At 28.1% G+C, this 21,360-nt stretch overlaps 1 protein-coding gene across 1 annotated transcript in view; it reads right to left on the bottom strand.

The window, feature by feature from the left end:
* Positions 1-377: 377 nt before the first annotated feature.
* Positions 378-21,360, bottom strand: part of LOC114126222 (uncharacterized) — a 37,793-nt gene continuing 16,810 nt past the window's right edge. Inside the window, exons 2-17 of the mRNA XM_027990117.2 lie at positions 9,718-11,760; positions 8,757-8,862; positions 8,358-8,446; positions 4,574-4,867; positions 4,382-4,499; positions 4,157-4,284; positions 3,284-3,385; positions 3,028-3,107; positions 2,740-2,917; positions 2,488-2,670; positions 2,245-2,416; positions 1,961-2,168; positions 1,618-1,883; positions 1,368-1,512; positions 1,089-1,293; positions 378-1,006 (exon numbers count right to left, since the gene is read on the bottom strand). Coding sequence (XP_027845918.2) covers positions 813-1,006; positions 1,089-1,293; positions 1,368-1,512; positions 1,618-1,883; positions 1,961-2,168; positions 2,245-2,416; positions 2,488-2,670; positions 2,740-2,917; positions 3,028-3,107; positions 3,284-3,385; positions 4,157-4,284; positions 4,382-4,499; positions 4,574-4,867; positions 8,358-8,446; positions 8,757-8,862; positions 9,718-11,707 — 4,458 coding nt within the window. The 5' untranslated portion in view covers positions 11,708-11,760 and the 3' untranslated portion in view covers positions 378-812. The remainder of the gene's footprint in view (positions 1,007-1,088; positions 1,294-1,367; positions 1,513-1,617; positions 1,884-1,960; positions 2,169-2,244; positions 2,417-2,487; positions 2,671-2,739; positions 2,918-3,027; positions 3,108-3,283; positions 3,386-4,156; positions 4,285-4,381; positions 4,500-4,573; positions 4,868-8,357; positions 8,447-8,756; positions 8,863-9,717; positions 11,761-21,360) is intronic.

Raw genomic sequence — 21,360 nt, forward strand, 5'->3', positions numbered from 1 at the left:
GATATGATGATTAGGTATTAGTGTATTACACATGATACCTACCTATTTTTTTTTTTTTATATATAATGTTTTCATAGGTAATATTGTTAATTTTGAATCTCTGTAGTCATGGCTTTGTGAGCATCAAACTATATTTCATTGATTACCTATTGAACAAATTTCCTGAAATAATAGTTTAATGGAGTGTTATAGCGGAATGTTTTATGATAATTACTTATAGGAATATTATCTTAAAATCAAAAATTTTAAATAAACATTTCAAAATTTAATATTTTAAGCAAAATATTTTCTATACTTTATTTTTTTGAGTAAAAACCATAAAAAGTATAATAATTATTAATTGTAAATAACAGTAACAATAATACATTATAAAATCATAAACAATAATTATTTACATTTATTTAATTAAAATTAAATGAGCGAGGTTAAGTATTTAACCTTGTCTAGGTAAGTACAAAAAGGATAAATAGTTTTACATAAAATAAAATAAATTAATCGGTAAATAAACATTACATAGTATAATAACTCAAGTCTAAGGTGCCTTCCTATATTTTTGTTTTCAACAAGCATTGATCAACATTTTGTCTTAATAGGTTTTAATACATTTTTCTAATTCTTTTTAAATATATATCTATATAATATGTTGGAATAAATTTTGATGTTTATTAAATACTAATAGTACATTATTACTAGTTAAAGTCAAAAGCAGAACAAATTATTAACAACAAACAACTGTTTTATAATAATGTATTTACTTTTTAAGGGAGGGGGTTATTTTTAAAATGTAGAATTTTTTTTAATAATAATTCAATTTAAATAATTTGACTATTTTTTTTTTTTTTAATTTTTTCTTGACGAGACTGCAGGTAACTTCCAGACATGGCTAATAAACGATAGCGTTGTTTAAGATTTTTAGCTCTAGCATGTTGTGATGCTATTTCTGTTGTGTAATTACCAGGAAACCATCCCTTCTCACCATCACGAATTCGCTCACCATGGTACCATCCTATAATAAATTAATAGTTTTAAAAATATATTATTAATGTCCACATTTAAAAATTGTTTTAAGTTTGCAATAAAAATATTACCATCGTTCATTTTAGTCAAAACTTTTACAATGTCTCCACTTTGTAATGACAATTCATCAGGTTGTATAGCAGTGTATGGATGTTCCGAAAACACTTGAGGACAGTCCCATTCATTGTATAGTGTTTCGTCAGGATTGGAACTGATGGGAGGTGACATTGCTTCAATCCAGCGTTTTTTTGAAGATTCAGAATCACAACTCAATAACTATAAAATTATTTAAATATTTAAAATAAATATGTCTTAAATCTAGATTTAAAAAAAAACAGAATCTTAAATACCATTTCAACAGTCTTTCCTTCGTGATTTTCTAAAATAGTTAGCTTCAAAAGGTTCTTATATGATGAAGGAATAATTAATTCAGTTGCATGTCCCATTTCTACAAAATTTCTTGCACAGTAATCTATCACTGTATAGTTTCCATCACTGTAAAAATAAAGAAGTAAAAATGTTTATGATCATAATTTATAATATTAATATTAACATTTTTATTACTATGATTATATAATAATTATATATATATTGAAGTACCTTTTACGTTTTGCTATGAAAAACATGTCATTGAATAGGAAGAAGTAAAGTTTAGTTGGTCGTATCAATTTTCTGCTAAAGGTTAACTTTGCATCAGGACCAGTCAAATGTAACATAGAACCAGAACGAACTAACCAGCGTGAACTAGAAGCTACTGACATAGCTTTCATTTCTTTTTTACTAGAAAATTCTAATTGTTGACTAAGTAACAACATTTCTTCATAACGTTCTAATTTTCTAGTACTTTCATTGCAGTTTTGAACAATCTAATACAAAATAAAAATATAAAAAGTAAAATTGATGTAAATTAATGATTTTTAAAACAAAACTATACTATACATACTGCGTTTAAAGAAGCTAAAGTTAATTCACACATTTGATACTCCAAAGAATTTTCTTTTGAATCCATTTGTGACAAAATAGCATCAACAAGTAGAGGTAATCTAGTTATTCTTTGCATAGGTAACATTAGGAACGAATGAAGAGAGAGCGATTGGCACTTTGGATCTGATTCCAGTCTTTGTAAAGCTTCATTGAATTTTTGATTTTCTCTAAAATTAAATTAAACATTTTTAAAGTTTATGTTAATGCTTAATTAATATTATATTATGATATAAAATATTTTACCTCAATGACTTTAAAGTACGGTCTATATAAATTTGATTTGAGCAATATTTTACAAAAATATCAAAGTTTTCTTTAGAATGTTTGTATAAAATTTCACTAAGTCCACTAAGTAGTATGTTGTCTTGCCAACATTTTTCTAATGCCGCCAGTAATTTTTCAGAACATTTACGTACTAAACCAAAAAAAATTTATTACAACCTGCAATCATTTTCATATTTAATAAGTTTACTATGATGTACTCACCTGGATTAACATTTCCAAACAAAATCTTTTGATCTTTTTTACTTAAAATAGTATCATCATTCATTGAATGACTATTTATGAAATGTTTCTCAAGTACAGTTAAAGATTTAAAATAAGATGCTTCAGAAGTTATTAATTCAAATTTTGCTTCTTGTAACTTTCGTTCTCTTGGTGTTAACGAATCTATTAAAATCAATAACATAAGTAAAATTATTAGGTGTGCCTAATTTTTAAAAACTATTAATACTTTACCTATAATGCCACTATGTTTTACTTCTGGAACTTCACACCATAAAGATCTGTGTTGCCCGTGACCAGATGTACAAGGTGTTATAAGCTCTAGAGCTGACGGTCTACTTGAGATTGAACTAATTTCTTCATAACCATCACAATCTTTCATAATGTCACCAGCAAAAACACTTTTTGTCCGCTGTGAAAAAAAAGAATAAAAACTCAAAATTAATATTATAAAATTTGATTTATTTATAAAATAAATATCTACAATAAATATATTCATAATAATTTTAAAATAAAACATACTTCAGATATATCAGCTGCATAAAACTGATACAACGGTTCATCAGCAAATCGTATACACAAATCTGAACCATGATTTGAACCTGTAAAATAAAATGTGTTATTAATCTAGTAATTCAACGAATTGTTCTGGAATTAAATCTGAAAGTTTTAAAACTTTGCAGAAAATTTGGTTTTGGGTTCCTTATAAATCAAAAAAAAATCGCATATTAATGCTATCTTAAATATAAAATTACTGTTATAAATTGATTAAAAATACCATTTTCAGACGCTGACTCAGTGCTACTTTTATCCAATGAAATAACTGGCCTTCCTTTAGAATTGTAAATTGAACGAGGTAATGAACTATAAGTGGTATTTCCTAAAATAGTACACACAAGTTACTTACACATAATATTAAAAAGTGATATAATGCATAGAAATGAAATTTTTTAGGAAAGATGAAAAAACTTTTATTAAAGATGATTTACAATTTTTTTTAAGGAATATTAAATTGTTGGTTCAAATGTTCAACTAAAATTTGAGGATGTTGTACCCGCATGTGATGTCTACGGCTTACACACGTGCGACATACCAAATTTTCGTTCATCAGTTTCAAAAGTATGCTAAATAATTATGACCTTTTTGAAATGATCATAACTTACTTAAAAATAATAATATCAATAACATACTACGCGGAGCCCTAGGTAATGATTTTACCTTTAAATGTTATAATAGGTCAATTCACTTTAATATTAAAATTATTAGCATACTTAATATTTTTGAAACTAGTGAACGAAAATTTACTGTCGTACACGTATAAGACGGGACAACACGTGCGGGTACAACGTCCTCTTAAGGATTACATAACTGAAGAAAAGTACGTATTTATTTTTTGATTATGGAAAAGCCATTGATATGATCAGGAAAAATTAAAATTTTCTACAGGAGCGACTAAATTATTTATAGTTTTAAAAAAACGATTTAAGAATTACATTATTTAGGCAAACTCGCAAACTACCTATATATTTAGTATTTCTTTATTATTATCGATTAAAATCACTGGTTTGTAGATGATACGAGTTATATCACTTGTTCTTTTCACTATCAAACTATAATATTAATGTTCAATATATTCATAATAAAGTTTTACCAGTTGAATGTCGTTTTACTGGTGGAGGGGGTGGTGGTGAACTAGGTCTTGCTACACTTAGACGTCTCGAATCAATAGACGATGGTGGTTTGTTTCTGTTTCGTACAGGTCGAATTTCACCATTTCCACTATAAACAAATATTTTATTTCAATTGTTTTACAATGGATATAAAAATATAATAGGTGAATCATACATAATATCTGATTTAAAATTTAAATACTTACATAATATGTTTATATATAGGAATATAGAAAACAGATGAAGACGGACTATTACTATTCGCCAATGAATTAAAACTTTTGTCAACACTTTTATCTGATGTGCTTTCATAAGTTCTATTGTCTAAAAGTCATCAAATTATCCATTTATTTACTTAATAACATATTATTTATTTGAGTTTTAAAATGTTCACTCACCAAAGTCGGTTGTTAGATTTCCTTGACTTAATTTTCCTACTCGTTTTATGCCAAGTGATGAAAGTGATCCAAATGACCATCCCTTTTTAAATCGTTTCCTAGCTTTATTGACTAATGGTCCAATTCCATAGTTTCGTTCATAGCTTGGTGGAGGTGGCAAAACTCGATCTTTGCATGGATATTCGGGTATCTGTTTGACATTTTCCCCGTCATCATCAGAGGAATTATCAGAGCTAAATGAATCGAAAACATAGATGTTCTCCGGTATTTCTTGGTTAATAGTGTTCCCGGTATCTACAAAAACAATATTTATTCTTATAAAATAAGTACATGTTATTAATAAAATGGTAGGTTCATACCAGGTTTTAACTAAGAAAATCATTACAATATCATATTGTAAAATTATTAAAATGCATCTTACGAATTATACAAATTTAAAAACATAATATAGTAAGTACCTATACAACTTACCATTATCAAAAAATAAAGATAGCTCTTGCGACTCAAATTTCCCTTCGAGGAAAACTGTCTTCAAGACTACACTTAACAATTGTTCGTTTAGAAAATCACATGGATTTTTTTTGTAATTAAGCTGTTCAGGGACATCCTTAATGAAACTTATTACGGATTGTGACGATATAGAAACTAAAGAAAGCATTGGTATATTGAATGTGTTAAAAAGGCGTATCTTCAGAAATACAAAATTGTACGGTTAGTTAAAGCACACGCTCGATTATTTACAGTTGGCTAATTGTTTCGGTAAGATTACGGCACTTGATTAAATTTTCATCTAGATAAATATATATTTATGTAGCTAATGATTATGTTCTTTCCTTTCACAAAAAAAAAAAAAAAATAAAGATCCCATTTTATTTGTGTTTTAATTCAGTATACCTATAAATGGTTTAAACACAAACTATTAGTAATTAATTTAATTCAGTTATAACTATTTAAAGTATTATTTATAACAGTAAATAATATTATTGTAGTCAAACAATCAAAAAATGTTAATAGGTTATTATAATTTGTAATTCTTCCCACGAAATGACCTTCAAGTGTGTATATAATCATATGTCATCAGGTCATCCTCAAAAATATTTAAAAATTATGATTAATCATTCGTGATCCTCAAAGTATAACTCACTAAGCAATGATAATTTTAAACAATAATTAATAATTTACAGTTCCCTTAGCTTTAATTTAGTACTTGTATTCCTAATTAAAGCATTATGATGCATTATCGTTTATTTTGAGTCATTAATAAAAATAAAAAATAAAATTTTAATAATTTATTTATCTCCTGTAAGCTTGTGATTGTGATGGAGATATAAAGTTATACAATGATAATTTTTTAAATAAATTATTACCAATATATTATTGTCTAATAATTTAAAATAAAACAGTGATATGTCGTTTAGTTGAAATGATTACATATTTGTGATGTCAGAATAAATAAACAAAACCAAAAACATTAACAAATGAAAACGATATGTTATCACGAAACGATGAAAGGTCGACTTAAAAATTCAATAGTACCTATTGAAATACTGAAATAATAATGATTTGTTATTCTACAATAATTTTTTGTGAGTGGCTTTTATTTAGTTTAAGATTTCATTAACGTATTCGATCCGTGTGCTTTTATAACCATAGGGTGTGAATGTGTGATCAAACCTTTATCAACAAATAGTGACTTCCTGCGCCTTAGAGTTCTGGCTGGCGGTAAAGGCGGTGGCGTTTGAGAGTTACAATAATAGGAAGATGGCATGACAGATGGTTGCTCTGCAAATCGTTACCCTATCGTATAAATCACTCATTTTTGTCACTGATTAAAATTAAATTGTTATTTCTATAACAAACGCGACGGTGGTTTCGTATACTTTGGTAACGACGTTACATCAAACACTGCTGTCGTTGGTGATTACACACGTCTAGTACACCGCACTTTCACTTTTCGATTACCCGTGTCTTACGACGGGGCCGACGAAGAGACGGATAAGACGGTACAGGCCTTGGACTGTTATGGAAGTGGGAGTGTTGTCCGAGTAGGAGAAATACACGGTGTTATTCTCGTGCAGAAAAAGGGAATACTTTACATGGTTGGGAGGGTAAACAGGTTTTTTATTTCACCTTTTAATTTGTTCGTTTTTTTTCATCTTATTTTTATCTCGTCACAACCCACGCACACGCGGGCACACAACAATCAACATAATCTTCCGGGCAACGAATTACATAAACATTTGTCCAAACCCGTGCGCTGTTTAACGAATTACTAACGTGGGCATGTTTCCTAGGCAGTGGCAACGGAGTAGCTAGACTATTACAGAGCAACATCGTTATAACACACGTGCTAGTTCAATTATTATAGCGAACAATAAAAAAAAAATCCGAATGAACCATTTATGCCATGTGAATCGAATTACAACATTCTATCATACTCGCTCCTAACGAAAAGAAATTAGTTGGTCGCAAGGCTGAAGCTTAAAAGTAGGTACCTACCTATTTAATAATTATAATGGTCTTCTCTTTAACCTCGCATAGTCGCATTGTTTTGTCAACTATGTATTTGATTATAGATCGATTCTACCGCCTTTTCCCATTATTGCAATACTACGTTTATGTATTGCATAATATTATTCTGATGTACAATCGAAATTTTATAAAATTTTGTTTATTACAAGTTATTCTAAATTAATTCGGTTTTAACGATCAGTGAATTTAAAAGTTGTTAAAAAAAATACTATTACGTTACAACAGAAACAAGTTCATTTGGATTATACCACCTGATCACCTGATCTTGGCCTTGGAAATAAAACTATGCAATAATATAAAACCGGTTTTTTTTTTGTTTGAAAAAATTGTGTTCAAATTTACCAACCTAGTTTGGTCAAAATATTTCAATGAGAATTAGGTATATTATCTTTAATTTATAATAATACAATTTTTATTTTTATGTTTGTTATTATGTTTTTTAAAAGAAAACAAGCTTTAATTTCAATTTTAAGAATAGTTTCTGATAGAAAATTGGATAAATTTAGTACTTAAGATATAATGAGTAAGTATTATTTTAAGTAATCTCGAAAAAATTACGATAAAACGGAAATATTTATGCAACACTAGTTTTCAACAAAATCGATTTTTTTTTTGAAATTCAAAACCGAATAACGTAGATACTAAAAATGTGTGCCAAATATTTATATCAGTTTTTTCTAGGGTTGATATAATATCAAAAATACCTTAAGCCTTTTTTTAGATTAGATATTTGAAATATTAGATATTTTAGTTTTATATTAACTGGAGTTTTTTCACTAGAATTTAAAAAAAAAGTTAAGCGTAGGGTTTATCATTTTTTTTATATACGTTTACAGATCAAATTTCAACAAATAGTATACTCATTTATTATAAAGGTTTTTATTATTTTATTGTAATACCAAATATTTTAATTATAGAAATTTAAAACATTTTATATTTAGATAAATTATAACTTTTTACACGCAATAAAAATGTTCAAAATGTTCAAACAAATTTTAAATGTTACAATTTTATTGTGATATTTTTGGTAAAAAAATATAAATACTTTTTTTGTAGGTAAATTATTTACTATAAATACTAGAATTTATAATCAATGATACTACGTAAGTAGGACTATAAAATTATTACTATAAACTTATTAATAATATACACTTAAAAGTATAATATATTGCCAGTATTAAAATTTTAAGGAGTTTAAAGATATATTTTTTTTACGAGTACTTTCAATAGTATAATAATATGATTGACTTACTGTGATCTTTATTTAAAAGTCCATGTATTAGTTTTGAAAATGGTTTCTTTGGCTTCTTAACCTTTGGCTTTTGACGAAATCTATTGGAACTGATAAATCATACGATTAATAAATTTAATTATACAAATATTTTATTTTTATTATAATAATAGCTAGTTTTTAAGGTAGCTATTACTTATATGAAATTAATTTTGTGATGTACTAAAAATAATATTTAGTTGAAATTTAATTTCATAGACTTTTATTGTAATTTAAAATAAAATATATGATATTTAACATTAAAGTGTAATCGAATCTATTGGTTAAAAAAATATTTGATATTTCGTACACACAATTAAATATACCGACCAAAATATAGTCATATAATTTAAATAATTGTAACGTATTTAGTATACTCACGGATACGGTATTAAAATAATTTCTTCAGACGAGGGAACATCCACCCAACCATCATCTTCGTCAAATTTACTATTTCTGTCAACACTAACACTATCCGATGTGACACCTTTGAAAAAAAATTATTTCATATTAAAAAAAAGTGGGCAAGTAGGTAATAACTCAACTGGACAATAGGTTCAGCCTATATTACTATAAATACCTGTATTTTATTAAATTACTATTATTGGGATTTTATTTTACTATTAATGTATAACTAGATAAATTGAATTATTTTTTCCCAAAAACATAATAATTATTATAATAATATATACATTTTTTATCATATATTTTTAAAAATTTCATTGTGTATAGTAAAATTAATACTTTAAATTACGAAAAAATGAGAGTAACTAAAATCATTAATACTTCGCTTAAATGTCTAACTTCATTTATTTTAAACTTCAAAGAGAACTACAAAAGAAATTGTGCTTATACATTTTTAGAATTTTTTAAGTTCAGTAAAAATTTCTTATAATGGATCTTGTATTCAAGTTTAATTTTTTTTTTTTAATCCTAATTCAAAAATCGTATAATAAACAATTGAAAAAAAATAATGCAAATATTAAAAATTTCAATTATCTATATTCTATAGCACAAAAAGAGACGAAATATTTTGAAAATTATTTCATGTTTACTGTTTAGTAAACATCAGTATAAATATTTTATAAAAATAAAACTAATTTTTTCGAAAACTTCACCCAAACCCTTTTTTCACATTTCAAATTACGAGTGGGTAGTTTAATCATTATTGTTAATTAGGTATGTTAATACAACAATTGGCATTGGATTCGCGTAGATAATCCAAATATTCATATAATAAGCGAGTAAGTTGGATAATTGGATTCGATAAAATATATTTAAGTTACGGTACATATTTTGAAGTTGTGTAGATATGAAGAATAATTATTATTGTTCTAATTACCAGACGAAGTGGATTCTGATGGTGGATTTATTCCATAAATACTGTTATCGATTTCCACCGAATTATCGGACATCTCTCTTTTCTCTTGCATGCCGTTTTCGTCACTATCGCCGTTTACAGGAAGTTGCTGCGATGATAAGTCAGTGACTGTAACGGAGACGACTGGTGGTGGTGGTGGGGGCAACGGGGGCAACGGCGGTTGAACCGTCTCGTAGCTGTTATCTTCGTAGGCATTGGTAGCGGTCGTAACGACATCGTATATGTTTTGTTCGCCACAATCGATTGTGGTATAGTGATCATAGTTAGAGCAATCTACAGTGTATGGATTTTCCGCCATGGCGTTGGACACTGGCACTTCCGTGGTCCCGGTGACGACATCGGTAGGTGTTGGTCGTATGTAGCGCAGCTCCTCGTAGATGGATTCATCACCAACGATGTAGTTGTAGTCGTGTGCACCGATTTCAGCTGTGTTGTCGGCAGTAGTATCGACAGTGATGGCAGTGTTGTTGGCACCAACGGTAGTAGTGTCAATGGAAAAAGAATTCGTGGTGAGGGTATCTTCGGCTAACGAAGTAAGCACGCAGGTAGTAGGAGTCGCGACGATGAGGGACGATAAGAGTTGCGTTGAACATTCCTTGTCGACACTATGTCGTCTACCTTTATGGTTAGTAATGGTGGTTGCGACTGAGGTAACAATAGTTGACGTGGTGTTTATAACGGGGGTTGTGGTGATGGAGATGTTGACAACAGGGGTAGTGGTAACGGGTGTGGTGGAGACTGGGGTAGTTATATCGAGAGTAGTTGTAGCAAGTGTAGTTGTTACGGCGATAGCACTTGCGGTAGTGGTTAAAGTCGTAGTCAATGGCCGTTTCCAACCATGCAGAAAGGAACAGTTTGGTTTTAACGGCAGCGGTGGTGGAGACCTAGTCGTAGTTGTTTCAGTTGGCTGCTGTAAGACCGCTCGTGTAGGCGATCGATCTGTTTCTATTGATTGTTGCTGATTTAGGTCTTTCTGTAGTGTCGATCGATCAGTTTCTATTGACCACTGCTGCTCCAAGTCTTCTTGTGGTGGCGATTGCTCCCTTTCTATCGGTTGTAGTACGTTTTTTGGCGAAGGTGTTACGTTTAAAACGCTCTCCAACTGAGCGTCTGGATCTCTGGCGATCGATAACCGTTTGTCTTTATTTAACAGATGTCTGTCCACTGCGCTAATTGTGTCTTTTTGCAGCAGTGGCCTCCGTTCATTTCGTCTAACGCTGGGAGTTGCGATGTTCGGTTTCGGTCCCAGGACACTAGGTTTTGTCGGTTTTTTACCGTTTTCGAACTGCACCATCAACTTCTTCACTATGGACGACGGCGTGCGCTGATCGATAGTATTTCGCTGTTCGATGGTGCGATTTTTAGTGGCAATGGGATGTATCATGGTGGTTTGTTGTTCCACGGCGGTTAGATTATCTGTGATCTTCCGCTGTTCAGCGTCTGACGATAATTCTACAGCAATGGGATGTTCCACGGTAGTCCGATGATCTTCGGCCACCCTCTGTTTCACAACAGACGGCCTTTCCTCAACCGCCCTCTGATTTGAGTTGGTTCTCACTACTACCATCTGGTTGACGCAACGCTTCTTATGCGAGGTCGACTCGAACTTTTCCACCGTGGCCCGTACCACGACGCCCTTTTCCCGGACAGTAGTCACCTTAGTCCGGACCGTAGTGCCTTTAGCCAGTGTTTTGCTCAGCTTTTTCATGATGTCCTGCATCGAGTCCCCCTGATTGGCGTCCACCACTACCGCGTTGAACTTTGACGCTATCTCAGCAACCATCGAGGACGGCACCGACACCCGGATTGTCTGGTAGCCTCTGAAGCTTCCCGTCCGGTTAACGTGTGACCCGGCACTGCCCCTGGATTTAAAACTTGGGCGTTTTATTTTGACACCCCCGGTAGCCAGTACGGGGCCAGTCGTAGTTTCTGTGATCATCGTGATGGACATACAAAATCACGCGTAGATTCTGTTTCTGCAGTTTACGTGATCAGGAATCATTCCTGCGCAACAAAATAATATCAAATATATTACAATTCATAAACTATAGCTTTTATATTATAATTTACAATATCTCAACTTAACCTTTCTAAGAGAGGGTGGGAATTACGAACTCTTAAATAATTGTTTTTATTTTAAAAAACAAATAATATAATTTATGATATTTGATTTTAAAACGCGTATTAAGCATACATTTTATTTCTCATAATATTTGTATTGTTTTATAATGATGCAATACTTTTTAAACTTAAACAAGTTTATTGTATAAGTTTAACTGAAGTAAACAACCTAATTAAATTAATTACATTCGAAGATATTGTGGTTTCCAAAATTATAAATAACTAATATACTTAAATCGAAATGTGCTAACATAATTTAGTCTCGTGTACAATAAAAAAAAAAAATAACATAGAAGATGGTTTAGCCTAAATTATTTCAAGGACAAATCCAAACAGTTACTCGTTATACATATAATATACTATATACATGTAGAATATATTAATATGTTCTATGTAATATACCTATATTATAATGTCGCATTATATTTTGTGTGAGAACCGCTGAACAGTGTATTTATAAAATATTATACATTATATATTCAGTATTCTGGAAAAATGCAGTTATTCACTCGTATATTACACAACACATTATAATTATTACACATGTATTAAGGTCGATGAAAGGCTTCTTAGTTTTCGAAATAGTGGTTTAAGACATGTTTATGTAGACATCCAACATAATATCTTACCATCGATGAACTTAAATAAACTATTTTAAATTTCTAAATGCGTTAATGTATGGCATTTTGAATTGAAACATTGTATTAATATACCAGAATGTTTTGATATAAATAAATCAAATTGTAGGTATACATTAAATTAACCTAGTTATTTGTAAAAATTCATGATTCAGAGTATTACATTAAAACAAAATATTAAAAAATATTCGTAGAAATATCTTAATGATCCGAGAAAATTAAAAAAAAAGTTTTTTTTTGATCATGTAGAATAGTTTAAGAAGTACCGTTTAAGCTTTAATATTTATAAACTCGTACGCGTATCACGAGGTCGTCTATTTTCGAACCGGACCTTAAAAATTGTGTTACTGCACGTTGTAGTACACAAGTCATGTAGTATGTCCGTGCACAATGATAAGGCAATATTTATATTGTCGACACACCTTGGTGAGAGAACCAACTCTCAATGTTGTCGTCGTCGTCGTCATCGTTAACGGTTTGGTGATAAAAGCATATAATACCTACCTATAGTGATTAAACACTGTATTCGAATACCACTTATACGATAATACACTAAGTAATGGAGTAAACCTAATATTATGTAAAGGAATTCAACTTTACTAATCCGTAATATCACGTTATAGATGATTTATTAGTCTACGACGGTTAATAACACTTATAACTAATAACATTTTTTAAAAATCAAATATTTATAATTATTTGGTGATTTGTTATCGTTACCGATTTTTATAATTAAATATCGTACATATTTATATACATATATATGTGTGTGTGTCTATGAATTTATGTTGAGCATTTAATTTCAGTGCCAGAAATTCTCATAAGCAAATAATATGTTAGTGATACTATACAGAGTACGCACTTGTTTTTAACACTATCTTGGGAATCAATTTTCAACATAATTTCGTACACTTTAAAATAGGCAAATAAAATCAATGGAATCTATCGAATTAATAACGGATTTCAAACGTAGGTAATTTAAGAGAAATACATTTTTTTATACAATTCCCAAATTTTATCTATTATTATTATATCGTAAGAGACGCCTGCATGTGATTCAATTATTTACGTATTTAACGCTAGTTTAAATTAATTTTACATATATATATATAACGCCACTGGCAGCGGCGACACCACGAATCGGGTTGTGTGTATATATTGCCCACATGAATAATAATTAATATGTAAACACACCAGTGACGTAACCAAGAGTTGTGTGTACATTACAGTCGAAGGGGTGTGGTAATCAAGAAGTATAATATTTCCATAATATTGGTTTATACAATTTACTTGTATTTAATATCATAATATAACAAACTATAATAACAAATATCGATTATTGTTTAAACGTTATAAATTATAGGTTAGTAAAATAAAAAAAAAAAAGATTAATTAGAATTATTTAATTAACAAAGTAAGTATACCTACTATGCTGCAACATAAAGAAATGGGGATTGCATCTTAAGTACAACACCCCTTCGGTGTGTGCCACTGACACACACATGTACAAGGTTTACATTATTTATATGGTGATCATTGAACCATACTATCGTCTACATAACATTTACACACGTGTTCGTCAGGCGTAGGAGTGATGAGGGCGGTGCCGGTGAGATAACCTTTCGAAGGCCTCGCGCCGTGCGGCAAAGACCTCAGAGCTAATATTTTCGTATAATATTATGATGAAGGAGGCGACCGAGTCATCGAACTCTACGTGCGCGAATATCAACTCCTTATTACATTCGGTCTCCCTCCGAAAAAATAATAACATACAACTCCGTTTCAGAACGCGCAGATGCAGCATCCGAACCAGTAGACGCGAAATATTATATATTTTCTAGGTTGTTTTTTTCGTATGTTTATGTCGTATTACGGCGTGATAATAGTCTTAAACTTAAAATTGGCCTACGACAATGACAACGAACTACGACGAGAAATCATATCAATCATAATAACACCTAAATCGTACTAAACATACATTTCCGATCTTTTTCGTGAGATGCGTCGGTTTTACCTTTACTTAATATATCTACCACAAGTATGTATGGTTTATTTTTGTCTACTATATTTTTTAGAACTCGAGTTTTATTAATTTGAGCCATATAACACGTTTTTTTCAAATTAAAAAACAATCGGTTTCTTTCATCCTACGCCTTTATATAGAAACAAGAACTACTATGATACAGTATGTACAAATGTATTGTGCAGTTAAAAATTAAATGAATATTCTACAAATCAGAGAGTAACTGTGCGTGTTAGTTAACTATTATAAATTATAATTAATCTCTAAATAACCCCTACTTACTAAAGTTTAATTATTTAATGCGTCTATTGTATTAATTTCTATAAGTAAAAAGATTAATAATCATAAATCATAATATTATACAAAATATCTAAAGGTACACAGATTTTCGAGTAATTCACATTGTTTTATTTTTGTAAGCTGAATAGCTTCATCCGCAAATGTTTTAATGCCTATACTAAATTCGGGTTCAAATGATTTTGATTTTTAATTATTGTAAATATATATGTAGAATAAATGAATAATTGAATAAAATGTAATACTAATATTTTAAAATATTATGGTACTTATTTTATGATAACATATTATTGATTTAATTTAAAATTATTATTCATCTTGTATATTCAACATTGGTATTCATTGTAATTGGTTGCGTGTTTTGTATACTTATTGACACATGTTTCGACGCATCCAATATGCATTGTATAAAATATAAATAATTGTCTAGACTTAACATTTTATAATACTTAAAAGTTATAATTATTACAGCTTCCTAATTTTTGTGTGTATACACACAAACATATGTATTTATTACCCATACGTAATTTTTAACCCAAATATGTAGTAAAATATAACATGACCAAAAACTACATACGTATTAAGGCGTTTTATAATAAATTTATAACATTATTGTTTAATCGAACGTCAGAAAACGTGGATATCTTAAAACATTTTTTCATCTAAAATTGATGGTATTATATTAATTAAACTATTTAAAAAACAACTTTCAGTCTATTGCAAGTCAATTACACTAGATACTATAAATTCATTCAATCGTATACACTTTGAATACAATTATTTTAGTTAAATTTTTAATTTAAAAACTGCATTATAAAATAATAATAATCTTGTGTACAGTACTTACACAGAATTTATATATTAAGTGTTGCAGTCAATAAGAATGTTTCAAATTATTCAATAAGAAAAAACTGTTTACAATTTAAGGAGAGGCTAATTATTTGCAGTAGATGAATAATAAACGAGTTTTTAAAGTATAAAAAGAAGTGATTTTAACTACATTAAATTATATAGTGATCAAAACTTAATATTGAGTATAAATTCGTGCAGATTTTATAACGTTTTAATCTTTTTCATATTTTTTACACTTTTGTCTGGTAATTCTGTAAAGTAATGTTTATAATGAAAAAATTAAATACATTTTTGAGAAGAATTATAAAAATACCGTTGTACCAAATATACATTTTGAATTATAAAATATTTTTTTATTTTTTATTAAAATAAACTATTTAGTAATGAAGTTCTTAAGAAAAACTTAAAACAAAGTTATCAGATAAAAAATATAGTCATACTACATTTAGACTCGACCATAATAAAATATTAAACTTTTTAACAATAATTTTATTATTTGTCACTTATTTTAAATCATTAATAATATAGCATCAATCAATCAAATTCGGAAAAGAAGTTTACAAATTTGATAGGTATTATTATTTTATTATACTTAACATTGAATAGGATCTATATAACGTACCTATCATATTGTTGTGAAATAAATTTTAACCTTGAACACTGAACAGTATTCTTTGTTTGTTCATTTTGTTAATAATATTATGTTCATTTTCTATAAAACATTTTTTTATAAAAGAATACCCGAAATAAAATATCAATGTAAAACAGATATTTATAATCTGCAGTCTCTCCTAATACAAAAACATCTTGGAAAAAAATCTGATTACAAAGTTAAAAAAGAATATCACTTAGATTCATAAGTAATAACTAATAATTTAATTTAAATATATATATATACATAAATGTATTATTTAATTTTTTTAAGAATTAAAATCAAATTTAATAATTAACTAAATAGGTAACTTAGATAAAATCATTGTAACAGTCAAATAGCCAGGACTTTTTTTGGGGGGGGGGGAGAGATCTAAATAACTTTGAATACCTATAATTTTTATTTTTTAAATAATTCGAAAGAGGACCATATGGACCCCATGTTCACGTATCTGCGTACTAACATACAAGTGTATATATTAATCTAAAATGAAAGAGACTATGATTTTATTCATCGTCATATATTAATATTAATTATATGATTGATTTAGAACTATGATTTTTATGCATTTTAAAATACATTTATAATCCTTATAATGTACTTTAAATTCTAATTATACTAGATTCATATATAACTAGATATATAATTTAAAATATATATAAAATATGAAAATATCTAATTTATTTCCAATTATACCTACATCATTACTAAAGGTTATTATCAGAGTTATTGCGCGTCAGTACTTATAAGTAATTATAATATTATTATCATATATGCCTACTAGCCTATAATATTAGTCTTTTCCTATTATACGTTACCGTTATAATTACTACGCATAGGTACTCGTGTACATTTTTCGTGTGCATGTTTGTAAGTATTTTGCATTAACCTACTATTTTTACTTTTTAATTAATATATTTTAATTTTTAACTTATTGACTAGTAAATTAAAAATCCACTTAATCGTATTTTCTGATTAAACGTAAAGAAAATTCGAATAAAAACATATGCGCAAACTTTATATAAAGTTCAATAAAAAATGGTATTTAATATTAATTATACGGTATTTAAACATACAAAAAGAAATTTGTCCAACATTATTGCAACATACGGTCACTTACATCGATCGTAAGTTTATATTGAATATTTAATATTACTTTTAATACTGATAATTAATAATATTATGTTATTCTATTCCCATATTCAAAATTCTTTTGTATTTGTTTTCTTGTTGTTATATTGTGCGATAAAATAATAACATCTTTGGACGGTACTACGTAAACTCTGTAGTTATAACTGCAATTTTAATTTTTTATTAATAAGAAAAGTCTCAACATTATGGTCATTGGCTGACAATTGTTTACTTATATAGATATATATTTTTATAGTTTTCTGTTACATATAATAAAAATATTAATATTACAAATATAGTAATGTTTGTTGTATTGGTTTTAAATTTAACGTGTTAAACTTACATTATAAATTATATTACAATAAGTTGTCTATTCTAATTTCTTTTTTATGATTTTTCAACTATTTTCAAATATTTATGTATGATTTTTGTTTCGTTCACAGTGACCACGTTTCTATGTATAAGTTGTACAACCATTGTATTTTATCCTCGTCGGTTATATATCAATAATTGTATTATGCAAGCAATTCAATATAATGCCATAGAACGAGGCAGAAAGTAAGCAGGAAATTTTGGACGAACAAATCAATAATCATTTAAAATATTCCATTCAAGCAATTTGTTAGAAATAAACATTAGTTAAGCAACATGCGGTGATGAGTATGTGTTATTATCAAATGTTTTTTTTTCTTTCTTTTATTCTGTTTAGACAACGAATTTTGTATATTATGTGTCCATAATATTCTCGCGATACCTACCTACCATTAATTCTTACGTCGTGAGTATTGTTATATTCATTCATCGTTACCAGACTAATCTTAAGTAGAGAAAGCTTTCTGATATTATAGACAAGTACCTACAATATTTTGTTTAATACCATCCTGCGGTTATTTCAATAATATTAACATTATCATCACCGTCACTTTTATCTCGACGGAACCTTTCTCTGGACTGTTGTCATTCGGATATTATAGGTACCTAATTCGATCATACTACGTTATAACATAATAATATTATCATTCCAAGCGCGTGCCACGTCACGTCCGATTATAAAACAATATTTTCACATATCATTACCCATCCTTGATGGTTTTGTGTCAGTATGATAGCATATGCCTTGAGATCTTTCCGTACGCGTAAACACCGGAAAAACCGCCGAAGCCTTCTTCGTGTGGGTTAAATTTCATTGCTAAACAGCCTGTGTCGTTTAAGGTATGCACCAGTAGTTCTTTAGTTATCGTGTTACAGGTGTATATCCTTAAAAAAAAAAAAAATACTACTGCTACAATTTTTATGGTTTCTACGCGACACTGCTCTTTATCGGTTCTATTTTCTTTTCCGTTTTGAGTGATCACGGTGATTCAATAACATTACTTCAAATGTTATCTTCTGCTTATGGTGGTAAATTAATTTAATACTATCAATCGTATTTTAAATTTATTTCTATAATAAATAACAGTACCTATACCTACTTATTACCGAAACAAATTAAATGTTTTCAACAATGAACAATTCATACTTTATCGTATTTACCTTTGAACTTATTTTAAATACGTATATATATATATCTAAACATGAAACAATCAATATTGTAAAAAAATATGATAAATTAATTTTATAATAATATGGTACATGCAAATTGGTTTGATAAATATTTTAAACTAAATTAATTAACGTCCAAAACTTGACTTAAAAATCTAACCTACCCAACCTCTCTTACAGTTAGCTTGAGAATGTGTGTATTTTGAAATTATTTTACACGCATAAAATATTACATTATTTCTAATATAGTTCAGAACATTATTAAAACTTCATTTTTCGTAAACAGTGCCATACTCCAGAGAGTAATTGCTTATTCAGTTTAAAATAATAACTTTTAAAAATATGATTTAGGTAAAACGTTTATAATAAAATAACCACTATTTGACATTTATTTAGAGTACCTTCAACCTACTAACACACAGACAGAGATTAAACTCTTAACATACTTTATGCAGCACAGAATGATAAGTGTGCAGTACAAAATTAAAAATTAGGTAGGCAGGTACATATTTTTATTGTTTTAATTGATTAGAAAGTTTTTATTATGCTGTAAATTAGTTACCCATTTCTAACAATGTAATGTAATTTAAATAATAATATTATGATATTGTTTTTATATTGAATAACATTTTATGCTTTAATCATAATTATTAATAATAGTTATCAAATATACTAATATTTCTGCAGTTTTGAAAGAGAGCAGTATATTATTGTACGTTTAACATAGAAAAACAGATTAATTATAATGTGATAAACCATTCCGTGATTTTATAATGACACCCCTAGATCATATACATTCGTAAATGATCTAAGATGTTAAATGATACCGTTGCACGATAATAATAATAGAGATTTAAATATTTGAAACCCATAAACAAAAATAGTAGGATCTCGTCGATTATAACTATAATCATCAGAACCGGGACTGTGAATGCTAATCGAAAAAACAGAAGTAGAACTATCAAGATGTTAATACGTGGGTACAGTTTTTATGCATTATATCTCACGATAAAAATACAGTAGAATTTTTATTTCACCGAGGAATAAGCAATTTATTTAAAATTATAAAATTATTATTAGAGAAATGACATTTTATAATATTTATTGAATTGGCTAAAAAAATATGCAATAAAAATATAGTACAACAATCTTAAATTATTTATATAATTTTACATTTAGAAACTTTGATAGGCTATAAAAAATAACATAATTAATCTATCAAAACGACAGTGTAATAATTTTAATTCTGTAGAAAAAACTTAAATCAAATTATTAATTTGCGTTGACAATAATTTAAAAATACGTTTATAATAAAATATGATAATTTTAATTAAAAAACAAAAAAAATCATCAAAATATATCAAAAAGTACAGGAATCTAAAAAAACTTCTACTTTTATATGTATCAGTATCACGAAACAAACTTTATAAGCTTACTCTGATAACTTAATTTTTAACAATATAAAAACAAATAATCTAATTCTATTAAATTAATTTCCTCTTTATTATCGTAACTCATGACTTGGTGGTGATCAGTGGTGTAGCAACAATAATTTGGGGGTGTATTTGATCCACTATTTGAATTTTCTAAAATACTTCGTTCACAGTTGAACGAACCTCTCAAATGACTTCAAGACAAATGTTTTATTAATAGGAAGTGAGATATGATCCTAATGGTAGCTCAACGTCATATTTAATATCGAATAGTTCCAACTTAGGTCTAAGGTATAGTACATTATAGTATTGTTATTTTCTTGTCTACTGAATTCATTATTAATACATTAAGCGATAATAGAATATAGAATTACATAAATGGAAATAGCAAAATAGTCCAAAAGTGTGCATACATAGATTATATTATATAGGTATTATATTATACATACAGCAAGTGTTATTGTATTATTTATTACTTTGCTAATGTGAGTTATTATTTAGTAGTACAAACATTGAAATTGGAAACAATGGCTATTTTATTTCAACGTTTTTAAAACGATACAATAATAAAAAATAATTTATCATGTCACGTTAAAACTATGTTATTCTTAAAATATTATGTATATAACAGTAAGTAAAAAATATAACTAAATAAGTATCACAGAAAAAAACATGTTTTCTCACAAGAAATCTTTAGTACGATAAATATATATTTTTATATGAGTTTTTATAACTACTGCAATACTAAAAAATTAGTTACCACTTTAAAATATCATAAGCATCAGAGATTAAAATCTATCTTGTTACTATAAATATTGTACCTGAGCATGTTAAAATTCAATATAAGTAGGTAATATCACTGGGTACCCATATATTATAGTGTAATGTAGACTTTTTATGAATATTAACGAATGC

The sequence above is a fragment of the Aphis gossypii genome, chromosome 1 (genome assembly GCF_020184175.1).
Source record: "Aphis gossypii isolate Hap1 chromosome 1, ASM2018417v2, whole genome shotgun sequence".
Classification (NCBI taxonomy): Eukaryota; Metazoa; Arthropoda; class Insecta; order Hemiptera; family Aphididae; genus Aphis; species Aphis gossypii.